The 13306-nt window shown below is 37.2% G+C and overlaps 1 protein-coding gene across 4 annotated transcripts; it reads right to left on the bottom strand.

The window, feature by feature from the left end:
• Positions 1–306: 306 nt before the first annotated feature.
• LOC127419865 (zinc finger protein 271-like) lies at positions 307–12010 on the bottom strand. Of its 4 annotated transcripts, none has more exons than XM_051661649.1 (4): positions 11939–12010; positions 9747–9890; positions 9131–9650; positions 308–5714 (listed from the first exon to the last, which is right to left on the bottom strand). In XM_051661649.1, the coding sequence occupies exons 2-4, from the start codon at positions 9843–9845 to the stop codon at positions 3487–3489; spliced, it is 2847 nt and encodes a 948-aa protein (XP_051517609.1). In that variant the 5' UTR covers positions 9846–9890; positions 11939–12010; the 3' UTR covers positions 308–3486. The 4 variants fall into 4 exon arrangements, with proteins under 4 accessions (XP_051517611.1, XP_051517609.1, XP_051517608.1 ...); XM_051661648.1 differs by having other exon boundaries at positions 9747–9894; positions 11939–11981; XM_051661650.1 differs by having other exon boundaries at positions 9747–9887; positions 11939–11981.
• Positions 12011–13306: the final 1296 nt, after the last annotated feature.

Below are 13306 nucleotides of genomic sequence, written 5' to 3'. Positions count from 1 at the left end.
TTAAACACTGACCCTTAACACTTAGTTTAATCATTTTAAACCATGACTTGCACTACACATAATTAAGTAATATTGGCATTATATTCATGATGTTAGCCAGAGGGGAATTGGCCCCACAATGAGCCTGGTTTCTCCCAAGGTTATTTTTCTCAATTAACTAACATCTTATGGAGTTTTTTGTTCCTTGCCACAGTCATTTTCGGCTTGCTCACTGGGTTTCTAAATAAAATTATTATTTAATTACTTATTTTTAAACACAATTCACAATCATATTTTATCAGACTACACAACGATGACATTATAGATATTACAGTTTCATTTTCTGCATGATTTTCAAATAAAAATGACTTGACTACTGATGTAAAAAAACAGCACCATCACTATTTGAAAAAAGTCATTTTTGATCAAATCTAGATAAAAAATTTCGAGCAGCCATCACTCCAACAGTAATCATGCTAAATTACTAATTGGTACTAGAAAATCACTTGCCATTATATCAAACACAGCTGAAAGCTATTTGGTTCATTAAATGAAACATAACATTCTCTTTTGTGTTGTTTTTGAGTTGCCACAGTATGCAATGGACTGGCATGTCTTAAGGTCAATATTAGGTCAAAAATGGCAACAACAAAAAAACAGCTTTCTCTAGAAACTCATCAGTCAATCATTGTTTTGAGGGAAGAAGGCTATACAATGCTTGAAACTGCCCAAAAACTTAAGATTTCATACAAAGGTATACACTACAGCAGGGATGGGCAACTGGCGGTCTGTGGGCTGTACTGAGGATTGATTTTGTTTCTTTGAAAAAGGGATTATGTAAAGATTGCGTTCAGTTTATGATGTTATTACAACTATTGACCAGAAGAGATTGCTTGTTCTTAGCAGACCTGCTGATCACTGTAGGATTCTAGCATGCAACATCTTACACTTTATTCATCATTTATAAGGTAAATTGAGCTAAATTCTACCTCAGTTTGTCAGCGAGCTAGTGCGCACTAATGTCATTGTACGGAGGGGGAACCCATGTCTTTTGTTTGCCTGGATACGAAATCTGTCAGTAAAGATTTCAATTTGATTTGCAAATACACCATTGATCAAGTGGAACTGGGAACTAAAACAAACGTACATAACACAGGAGCAAAACGACAACTGACAAAGACTGAACAGAAATCAGGGCATTATATACACAAAGCCTAATTGGAGAGGGAATGGAACAATAGTGAGAACAATTGGGAACAGCTGACAGTGACGAGGCCAGGGAATTATGGGAAGTGTAGTCCGGGGGAAACAGATGACAGGGGCAAAACACAAGGCACAACAACAGTGAATCATGACATACACATCCCCCCCCCCCCCTTAATGGGCGGCTCCTGATGCCCAAGGGATTCAGGTAAGGGAGGCAAGGCCAAGATGGATCAACGAGACCAGAGCAAATCAGGTGGACGGCCAGGAGACCAAGGAGACCAGGTGGACGGCCATGAGACCAAGAAGACCAGAGCAGGCGGATGGGCATGAGACCAAGGAGACCAGAGCAGATCAGGCAGATGGCCATGAGACCAAGGAGACCAGAGCAGATCAGGCAGACGGCCAGGAGACCAGAGCAGATCAGGCGGACGGCCAGGAGACCCAGGAGACCAGAGCAGATCAGGCGGACGAACAGTAGACCCAGAAGACCAGAGCAGACCAGGTGGACAGCCAGGTGACCCAGGAGACCAGGGTCGAGATAGGGTCAAGAGGCCTGGGAGGTGGCCACAGACTAGAGACGTGGAAGACTCTGAAGGCGGAGCCGTGGAAGGTGGAGCCGTAGGAGGCTCGAGAGGCGAAGCCGTGGCAGGCGGAGCTGTGGGAGGCTCGAGGGGCGAAGCCGTGGCAGGCAGAGCTGTGGTAGGCTCAAGGGGCGAAGCCGTGGAAGGCAGAGCCGTGGCAGGCTCAAGGGGTGAAGCCGTGGAAGTTTGTAATATTATCTTCACGTATTCCTTCCACGTGTAATTTCAGGTCTCCGGCAATTCCCTCCACTGGCAAGCTGTGAGTCCGATATGGATTTCAGGGTGGAATCATCAAATCCTGTGTGGCTGGCAATGGTGGTGAAAAAATGGGAGTATTCCCTTATAGATAAATCTGCATGGCTCAGTTGGACGAAGTATGCCACTAGATCCATTTGTGTGGTCAGTTGTTCTCTAACGTTTGAAGAAAGTCACGAGAGCAGGATCTAGATACAGCTTGAATTTTAATGAAAAAACAGACAAAGTACAAAAACAGGGTAAACACTGGAACACGGAAAGACTAGGAACTGGGAACTAAAACAAACGTACATAACACAGGAGCAAAACAATAACTGACTTATTGTAGGGTATTATATACACAAAGACTAATGAGGGAATGGAACACAGGTGAGAACATTTGGGAACAGCTGACAGTGATGAGGGCAGGGAATTATGGGAACTGTAGTCCGGGGGAAACAGATGACAGGGGCAAAACACAAGGCAAAACAACAGCAATGTTATTCAATTATCAGAAGTCATGAATGTCAGTAAACATGTTAAAGGAATTTTCCCTGGAAAAAAAAAAGATACATCAGAACCAGTAAACACATGAATAATGTTCAATTCATAAAAGCATGAAAAGCAATATAAACTTCAAAAAAATATATCCAAGCAATTAAGCAAGTAAAAAACTTTGCCAAACCGTTAACAGATAAACGTCAAACCGGACTGCTGCGATGCTGTCCTGAACTGTGACTGAACAGCATTGCTTACCCCGCCAGAACACACAACAACCTGTACTTCTTTTCTAAGTTTACAGACATGACGTAAAGACACAAGGATTACTGACATAAGCCTGCGATTTCGCACCAAATCCGACCCGACAGCTAAAAATATGTATTCTTTTTGTAGGCTTACCGTAGTGAATCTGGGTAAGGCAAAGTTATCGTTTTGTACACTGATTTTATATGTACTCAATCAATAATGGCAACATCATCAAAGAAATTTCATACTACGCTGCATCTCGAAAGTTTAAGTTTGGTGATCTCTTAACAGCGAATCTGCATGACGAGAGAACACATGACCAATAGAAGATCAAAACGTCACACACTGACCTCTTGGATCAATACAAAGAATACATACTGTATTTCAATCAGACTCAAACAACGGACACAACTGATTCAGTGGTGTATTCGTTCAGCCGGTGAAACCAATAATTGCTCCCACCCTCGAATCCTATTTGCTTGCACTATAGTTAGTCTTTACAGGCATGAAAAATCACCAAACCATTCTCGCGCATCAAAATAGAGCTCTTTGGCTTTGAAAGGGAGTGAAGTCAGTGAACATGAAGTCTAAGTCAGTGTATGGACTTAAACGAGAATGATTAGTTCACTTAAAAGATTGGTTTAAAAAGACTGATTCGTTCACAAACGAAACATCATGAATTTTCTTAGAGGATTCTACTCATTTTGGAAAAATTCCATCTTTGGGTTCATCTTTCCAACTATTTACTAAATCTTGTTGGACCTGAAGATGATTTTTGCTCAGTGTGTCTACTTGGGCAATTCTTTTTTTCATTTCTATGTAGATTACTTGCTGCCCTGAAACTTTTCCCACATGATAAGCAGTTGTATGATTTCTCTCCAGTATGGATTCTCTCATGTGTTTTCAGGTCTTGTGAATGAGTGAAACTCTTTTCACAGTGTGAGCACTTGTAAGGTTTTTCTCCAGTATGAATTCTCTCATATCTTTTCAGGTCTTGTGACTTAGTGAAACTCTTTTCACAGTGTGAGCACTTGTAAGGTTTTTCCCCAGTATGGATTCTCTCATGTCTTTTCAGGTCTTGTGACTGAGTGAAACTCTTTTCACAGTGTGAGCACTTGTAAGGTTTTTCTCCAGTATGGAATCTCTCATGAGTTTTCAGGTGATGTGATAGAGTGAAACTCTTTCCACAGTGTGAGCACTTGTAAGGTTTTTCTCCAGTATGGATTCTCTCATGTGTTTTCAGGACTTGTGACTGAGTGAAACTCTTTCCACAGTGTGAGCACTTGTAAGGTTTTTCTCCAGTATGAATTCTCTCATGTGTTTTCAGGTGTTGTGAACAAGTGAAACTCTTTCCACAGTGTGAGCACTTGTAAGGTTTTTCACCAGTATGAATTCTCTTGTGTGTTTTCAGGCTTTGTGACTGAGTGAAATTCTTTTCACAGTGTGAGCACTTGTAAGGTTTTTCTCCAGAATGGATTCTCTCATGTGTTTTCAGGTCTTGTGACTGAGTGAAACTCTTTCCACAGTGTGAGCACTTGTAAGGTTTTTCTCCAGAATGGATTCTCTCATGTGTTTTCAGGGTTTGTGAGTGAGTGAAACTCTTTCCACAGTGTGAGCACTTGTAAGGTTTTTCTCCAGAATGGATTCTCTCATGTGTTTTCAGGTGTTGTGAACAAGTGAAACTCTTTCCACAGTGTGAGCACTTGTAAGGTTTTTCTCCAGTATGAATTCTCTCATGTGTTTTCAGGTGTTGTGAACAAGTGAAACTCTTTCCACAGTGTGAGCACTTGTAAGGTTTTTCACCAGTATGAATTCTCTTGTGTGTTTTCAGGTCTTGTGAGTGAGTGAAACTCTTTTCACAGTGTGAGCACTTGTAAGGTTTTTCTCCAGTATGAATTCTCTCATGTGTTTTCAGGTTTTTTGAGTGAGTGAATCTCTTTTCACAGTGTGAGCACTTGTAAGGTTTTTCTCCAGTATGAATTCTCTCATGTGTTTTCAGGTTTTGTGACCGAGTGAAACTCTTTTCACAGTGTGAGCACTTGTAAGGTTTTTCTCCAGTATGAATTCTCTCGTGTGTTTTCAGGTCTTTTGACTGAGTGAAACTCTTTTCACAGTGTGAGCACTTGTACGGTTTTTCTCCAGTATGAATTCTCTCGTGTGTTTTCAGGTCTTGTGACTGAGTAAAACTCTTTTCACAGTGTGAGCACTTGTAAGGTTTTTCTCCAGTATGAATTCTCTCATGTGTTTTCAGGTTTTGTGACTGAGTGAAACACTTTCCACAATGTGAACACTTGTAAGGTTTTTCTCCAGTATGAATTCTCTCGTGTGTTTTCAGGTGTTGTGACTGAGTGAAACTCTTTTCACAGTGTGAGCACTTGTATGGTTTTTCTCCATCATGAATTCTTTGGTGCTGTTTCAAGTGTCCGACTGTAGTAAAGGTCTTCCCACATTCAAAGCACATATGAGCCCTCACACCGGTATGTATTTTCTGGTGATTTTTCAAATAGGACAGGTGTGCAAAATGGTTTCCACAAAAAGAGCACTTGTAAGGTTTCTCATCTGTGTGAGTTTTCAGATGTTTTCTTAGGCTTGAATTCAAAACAAATGTTTTACCACACTTTTCACATTCAAATGGTCTCTCTCCAGAGTGACAGCGGAGATGACCTTTGAGACAAACTGGATTTGCAAAACTTTTCCCACACTGATGGCACGTGTAAGGTTTCTCTCCAGTATGAACTTTCATGTGTTTATTAAACCGGCTTTTATTTGTGAAACTCTTTCCACACTGTGTGCAGCTGAAATTATTTTTGGCTGCTCTTCTTTTATGCTTTTCTGGTGATAAATTCTTCTTAGTCTTTGAGCAACTCAAAGATTTTTCTCCAGTTATAAAATCATGATGATTCTGACACTGAAGTTTGTCTTCTTCTTGATTCAGTTCTTGACATTTCTCTTTCACTTCCATCAGCTCTACAATAAACACAGTAAATGGACAAAAATCAATTAAAGAGGGAAAAACATCAAAAGAAATCAAATTGATCCTTAATTCAATGTCAGAACACAACAAACGTCCAGTATTAATTTGTGACGTTTGCTGTGCTATCGGTATTTATTTATACCGTTTATTCCGCCTAATAACTGCATTTATGCTCTGATTATGGTCATCAGGGTTTGAAATTAACACCCACCCTAAAATCAGCAGTAGCGGGTATTTCTTTCACTCTTACTAGCCACTTTGGCAGGTGATGTTTGCAGGGTTTTTCCTGCATTTAAAATTCTGTGAAAGTTGGGCCACTGCCGAACCAAATTTTACTTATTCATCTCACGTTCAGCACTTTATAATCAATAAATATGTTGCTAGTATCAGATATGCGCATCTGATTTTGCGTCAGGAATGCAAACTACTCAACCTTTCGCTAAAGTCACCTTTTTTAAAAGCTAAATCTAAAATGGGTACTTTTAAAAACTTTAAAAAAGCTTTAAATACAACAAACAAATCAACTTAAAATACAGCCCTGGGGTTAGATAGTCCTAACACTTTAAACAGAATTGATGAGGTAAAGGAGACAAAAATCTATTACAAAGCTTTTTAAAATACACATACTCATCAGACTTGCCACGGTATCATAATTTTCACACAGGTGTGATGTTCACGTTCAAACCAACTAACACAGGTATTACCATTGGTTGGAGGCTAGGTGGTACTTTGGGGTAATTTTCGTTAAGCAATAGCCTACGCAATAACACAAGGCAGCTTGATTTCAAACTCTGAACTTTATTTTTTATTGATTTTAACTAAAAAATACAAATGAAAAAATGAAGCGCAATTAAAATTTTTGAAAGACGTCTTTTCAAAGTTGTGAAGGGGAACATCTCTTTGGAAACAAACCTACTTCATCTATGCATTCTCTACTGGTCACAATATTTTTCAGAATCTGTTCACAATTATTTATATATATATACAACTGGCAAATCTGGTGCAGTCCATGAGGAGGAGATGCACTGCAGTACTTAATGCAGCTGGTGGCCACACCAGATGCTGACTGTTACTTTTGATTTTGCCCAATATATATATATTACAATAACCAATTACATCGTCAACCCCTCGACTGAGGGATCGGTGAATATTCTTGCTTTAGTGCTTTTGCATTGAAAATTAAATTATTTTATTTAAAAAACAAAAAACTGAAACCAAAGACATTTCTAAAGCAATTAAAATAATGAATTGGTTAAAAAAACATATATAAACACCTTTCCATTTACTGTCAGGCAAATAAATTACTAATACAAATGAAGATATAAAAACAATTCTAAATGTAAACATAATTATAAGGATGATAATGATCACTGAAATATAAATCATGATTCGTGGTGAACATGTTTTTGTATTATTTTATGATTTAATCACAGATGTATAGGCTGCAGAGTTGTGCTCACAACGAACTGCTCTGTGGAAATTTGAATATCATTGTTAAAATACTGTAGTAAAATCATGGTAAATTGCGAGGGAACACAAAACTTGATCAATGTCAGGCTAGAGAGAGGGTGAAAATTGTTTTAATGCAAAAAACATTACTAACTTTATCAGTGTGATAAGTGAACTGAACTCAGAAGACTGAAACAAAGAAAGAGTGAGAACACTTTACATACACATGTTCCACAAGACTGCACGCCTCCAAACAAACAGCGCATCAGACATGCATATAGACGGCTTTTCTGTCATCTGTTCTTAAAAATATAATAAAGTGTTTCTTCAAGCACGTGTCTGTGTGTATAACAGCATTTCTTGTGTCATTCCGAATCCAAGATGTCTTACAGTTACCCACCATGCACATTATATTCGGTACCTGCAATTAAACATCTTCTGTCAATGTGCATACTTTGATGCCTGTGTAATTTTATACGTTGGTAAAGAACCTCTGGCTTTCAATGCGTTACTTAGGTTCATTTATCATGGGTCACAAACTCTTCATTAGGCAACTATTCTTTTTTTAAGGCTATTTTATACATTAGGCTATTGTATTGATATTGGAAGTTTCATTCATAATGTTTCCACCAGTATAAAATTTCACACCGGTGATTTCCCTTGTACTGAGAAAAACCGGTAACACTGTGGCAACCCTAATAATCATCCTTACTAAACTGGAGTAACACTAACTGGTAACTAGAATAGATTAATATTAAATCTATTAGAGTGAACATACTGTACAAGACATCATTTTTATACTGTAAAAGTTGTAGTTAAATGTTTTTAAATGCGCTTAGGGTTTTAGTTTAGTTTTTTTTAATAAGAAATACTAAAGTTTATTTCTTTAATTGTTTTAAAAGACTATCTATAATCAATCTAACCACAGAAATAAGGAGCCACCCATGGTCTCACCTATGGACAAGGCCATCCATATGATGTAAAAGAAAACGGGACTCAACGGACCAGGCGACCTTCTTCCACTGCTTCAAGGTCCACTTCCGACACTTGCGTGCCTATTGTAGGTGCTTTCGCTGGTGGACAGGGGTCATCATGGGCAGCAGGGTGCGATGCACTGTGTGTTGTGACACATTCCTCCTGTAACCATCATTAACATTTTCTGTGACTTTTGCCACAGTAGACCTTCTGTCGGTTCAGACTAGATGGGATAGCCTTCAATGCTCTCGCACATCGATGATCCTTGGGTGCCCAACACCTTTTTGCTGGTTTGTGGTTTGTCCCTCCTCGGACCACTGTTGGTAGGTACTCACCACTGCTGACCAGGAGCACCCCACAAGCCGTTTCAGAGATCCTCTGACCCAGTCTTCTGACCATAACAATTTGGCCCTTGTCAAAGTCACTCAGGTCTTTACACCTGCCTATTTCTCCTGCATTTAACACGTTGAAAATGAGAACTGATTGTTCGCTTACCATCTAATCTACCCAAACCTTGAAATGTGGCTTTGTTAGGAGATGATTAACGTTATTCGCCTCTCCTGTGAGTGGTCATAATGTTTTGGCCCATCATTGTACATATCTGTTAACATCTCAGTAAATGAAGTTTAGTGTTTCATGACCCTTTAAATACAGGTTATGTTCTTTACTATGGTGGGTCGCCACTTGATGTCCATTGCAGCTTTCTTTTTCTTAAGTTGGAGGGCAAGCACACATCATCACTGTTTCTTTTCTTTTTTTCCCCCCCGCTGCTACACTGTAGATCCAAAAATGTGCAGCGCCGCTGGTAAAAAGCAGTGCAAAAACACTAGTACATGCACCTTTTTAAACTGAAACAAAACAAAACAAAACTAACTGCACTTAAACAAAAATAAAAACAGCAGGGAACTGTTTTGAGTGATAAAATGACTTGTAAAATGACAGTCGATTGACATGAAAATGTAAATCATTAAAGGAAGAAACATACCTGAAGAAATATATTCGTCTTCATCTCCCTGTTGTTCCTCTGCTGTGTTTTCTTCTTTTATCTCCTCCTGTTTCACTTCAATCTTCACTGGTATCTGCAGCATCTGCTGTTCTCCAGCATTACAGACATAAGACAGAGACTCTGTGGAGGTTTGATCATCATCATCTTCATTACTCGGTTGTTCCTCTACTTTGATTTCTCCTCTCCTCTTCATCAGGTTCCTGCAGTCCAGCAGCTTCACTGAACACATCTTCACTGGTGTCTGCAGCATCTGCTGTTCTCCAGCATTACACACAGAAGTCAGAGACTCTGTGGAGGTTTGATCACCCTGATTACCATCAGTAGAACAGAGTAAAGTGAGCTGTGAGTCCTGTGTGTCTCTGGATCTCTGTTCAGAGAGTTTGTCCAGCAGTCGCTGTGGTGTGGACTGATCTCTGCTGCTCCACACTGAATCCTGACATTCTGTGGTGGTCTCATCAGTCACACACACTGAAGATTGACAGGAAACCTTTTCCAGCTCCTGACAAACACAACACAATCACATCTGTACTGTTCATCATATCACATCATTTGAAAGCTTACAATCTCAACTTTAAGGATGAAATGAATGTTTAACCTGTAACCTGTCTTCTCTCTCCATCAGCTTTGTCTTAAGTGACGTCACCTCTTTCTTCAGCTGAGAGATTTCTGTGATGAAATCATCAATATCCAGCATGGACAGATCAGTTCCTACTGATTTACAGCAGATCACATCCACCTGCTCTCTCATGATGAACATATGAATACAAGTCATTATTATAATGGATTGACATACATCAAACTTAAAAAGATTATTATAGGATTATATACAGCTCTGTTAAATAACTTTGTTTCTGATATGGTAGCCTATAAATATACATGTGTGCTTGGAGTTTGGTTTCATTTTCCTGACAGCAGGAATATTATCAGATATTATAACAGACTTTATTTAACTAATTTACAATCAGTCAATGAATTTATCGAGCTCATTTATCAGACATTAAACATGATATTCTCACATTTCTGCTTGTTTCTCCTGAAACTGAATAGTTTTAAGTGTCCATCACAAATAAAATAAATTACCAAATGAAAAAATAAAAACTAATTTTTGGGTTTTATTGTTATATTTTGGTGACTTTGGGAGCTGTTTTTTATTTGACTCACCCTCATGTTGTTACACTTTCATTGTATGGGAAATAGCAGTGTCTTAATGTCCTTCAAAAGTTATAATGTGTTCCATGGAAGAAAGTCAGACAGTTTTGGAACAACACGAGGATGAGTAAATGATGACAAAATTTAGATATTTAAAGCCACAGCAAAACGAATAACTAAAAAAATCTATTCCAGATTACTTTGTTTTAGGTGTTTTTATTTCTTTTTTTTTTTTTAGCATTTTCAGAGCAATATATTTAAAATTATATTTAAAATTATGGAGAGATACACTTTAAAATAAAAGTACAAATTAAGGGTTTATATGTTAACATTAGTTTTAGGAATATGCAAGTTAAGCTCAATCGACAGCATTTGTGGAATAAGTTGATTACCACTAAAAAAAAACAAAAAACACAATTCGACTCGTCCATCCTTTACTTTATAAAAAAAAATGCACTAATGTAAACACAGATTGTTTCAAAAGTTCAATTTTATATTTGAATTTATTAAAGGCATTGTAACAATTGCTAAAATAAGCTTTTTTTCATTATATATCAAAAATGGTTGTTTGGTTGATGCCACTAACAAACTCTATAATTTAGTACATTGAAACTCTGTTTTAAAATGGCATAATTTTAAATACATTTTTCAATTATGTTAAAGGGTTCATGAAATGCTCTTTTTTATATAGTTTTATCATCTTCCGTCAGGTCCACTGATAAAGTTATTAACACCTTTTGCATTAAAACATTTTTCACCCTCTCTCTGGCCTGATACTGATCAAGTTTTGTGTTCCCTCACAATAAATTTACCATGATTTTACTACAGTATCCATATTTTAACCATGATATTCAAAGTGACACCATAGTAATAACACAGGAAAATGAAAACTGTGGTTAATTTTGTGTTATTATGGTTTGACCACAAATACCATAGTTTAACTGTGGTTACTGTAGTAGTTTAATCATGGTATTTGAAGTAAAACCATAGTAATCACAAGATTAACCATGATAAATCTATAGTAAAATAAAAACATACAATAGAAAAATCACGGCTTTACTATAGTAGTTACCATGACAGTGTAATGTTTTTGTTTTTTGGTCTGAAACATGGTTTTACTATAGTAATATTGTAGTAAACATGACTGAGGTGGGCCATGTTTGTTTTAGTTTTTTTGGGACCAAAACCATGTTTTAATATAGATTATCCATGGTTAATCTTGTGATTACTTTAGTTTTATTACAAATACAATGGTTAAACTACCACAGTAATCATAGTTAAACTATAGTTATTGTAGTAAATCCATAATAATCACAAAATTATGTTTTTTTAAACCACAGTATTCGTTTTCCTGTAGTATTATAGTTTCACTACAAATATCATGGTTAAAATATGGTTACTGTAGTAAAATCATGGTAAATTTATTGCGAGGGAAAGTAAAACTATTTCAGAAAACAAATTCCCCCTGAAGGGGCTCCGAAGTTTTTTCTTTGTTTCTCCTTAAACTGAATATTTTAAAGAGTCACAAAACCGCCACAAACGACGATAATAATCTTCTGTTACGATCATTAAAACGCCAAAGACAGAAAAACACAAACATAAACTCACAAATGAAGTTAAACACATTCAAACACTTACAGACAAATTCTTCTCTTCTTCTTGTGTTTAATGGCGCTTTTCCGTCTCCTACTGGACTGGAGTGTGCACGCGCTCAAGTATCGCTGGCTGCAGCTTGCAGAACGGGGCGGGGCTACACATGGGGCGGGGCTATACGTGTCGCTCCGCCAATAATTACCTCTCATTGGCTCGGTCATCTTTTATAGGTGTACATGATAGAAAATGCGTTTTAAAATAGTTCATCCGGATCATTTTGATTATAGTGCTGTGGCTCATAACATATGAAATTGTGTTGTACCTCACAGTTCTTTGCAAACAGATGTAGTATGAGTCAGACTGAGCATGCAGCATGTTGTTGTTTTAGTCTTGTTGAAAACATGAGCGGAGGGCAAAATTACTAATCCAACTATGGCGAAGATTCAACTCTAATATTAATGCAGTCGTAGTCAGTGTTCAAATTATTTAGCAAGATCATTTTGATTTTAGAGCTATATCTCGTAAGTGATATGACTGTGTTGTACCTCACATGTTATTTCAAACAAATTTAGCAGGACTGAGTCACATGAAATGATGAACAAAAGTGTTGATGTATCTGCTTTCATTCAAATCTGTAATTCAAAAAGTTGCAGTTTCACAAAGTCTTCATTATAATGCATGGTTAGAGAAATGAATTAAATTAACAATAAAATATGTTATTTTTTTTAATATCACCATAGAGTGAAAATAAAAAAAGTGTATTAGAATTGTTGTAATATAAACATTTTAATATATATGACACACACACAATTGTTATTGCGTTGTTATTAGTTCTGATGCAAATACATCCACATATGGGTCATGAAAACCAACAGCACCATCTTCAGTAAATTAACTGTAAATTACCCTCGAGTAATTTCACAAAATTTCACAATTCTCACAAAAGTTTTAAAGATGTAATGATTCTTAACATAAACGTGTTTTCAAATATCGTAATATTGGGGGAAAGAATACAAATACACATGCTGTTCGTTCGTTCATTCATTCATAAGGCATACGCTTGTATGCAGTTGGCAATTCTCGAAAAAACAGAGAGCAGTTGTGCATGCACTTTTACTCTCCCAGTTTCTGCCATAACAGCTCATCATGATGAGTGATTATTTTGCATAATTAATAATAGATTCATTCATTGACCAAGTTTGCTTTATGAACGCCGTCCTTATCTGCTCGATCTATTATGCTGCATTTTAGAAATTTAGTCATTTTAATTTATGCCCTCAACAATAGCAAACAAGAGGCTGATTAATTGATGAACATTTTTATTCCATTCTTGAGATAATTACGGTGCTTTCACTCGTAATCTATATTGTTTCATATTAATTTCTTTGAAGGATTGTAAACGATTACCTCTCC

This window comes from Myxocyprinus asiaticus, chromosome 29 (genome assembly GCF_019703515.2).
Source record: "Myxocyprinus asiaticus isolate MX2 ecotype Aquarium Trade chromosome 29, UBuf_Myxa_2, whole genome shotgun sequence".
Classification (NCBI taxonomy): Eukaryota; Metazoa; Chordata; class Actinopteri; order Cypriniformes; family Catostomidae; genus Myxocyprinus; species Myxocyprinus asiaticus.
The sequence above is the reverse complement of the archived record's forward strand: the minus strand, read 5'-3'. Positions and strand labels throughout refer to the sequence as shown.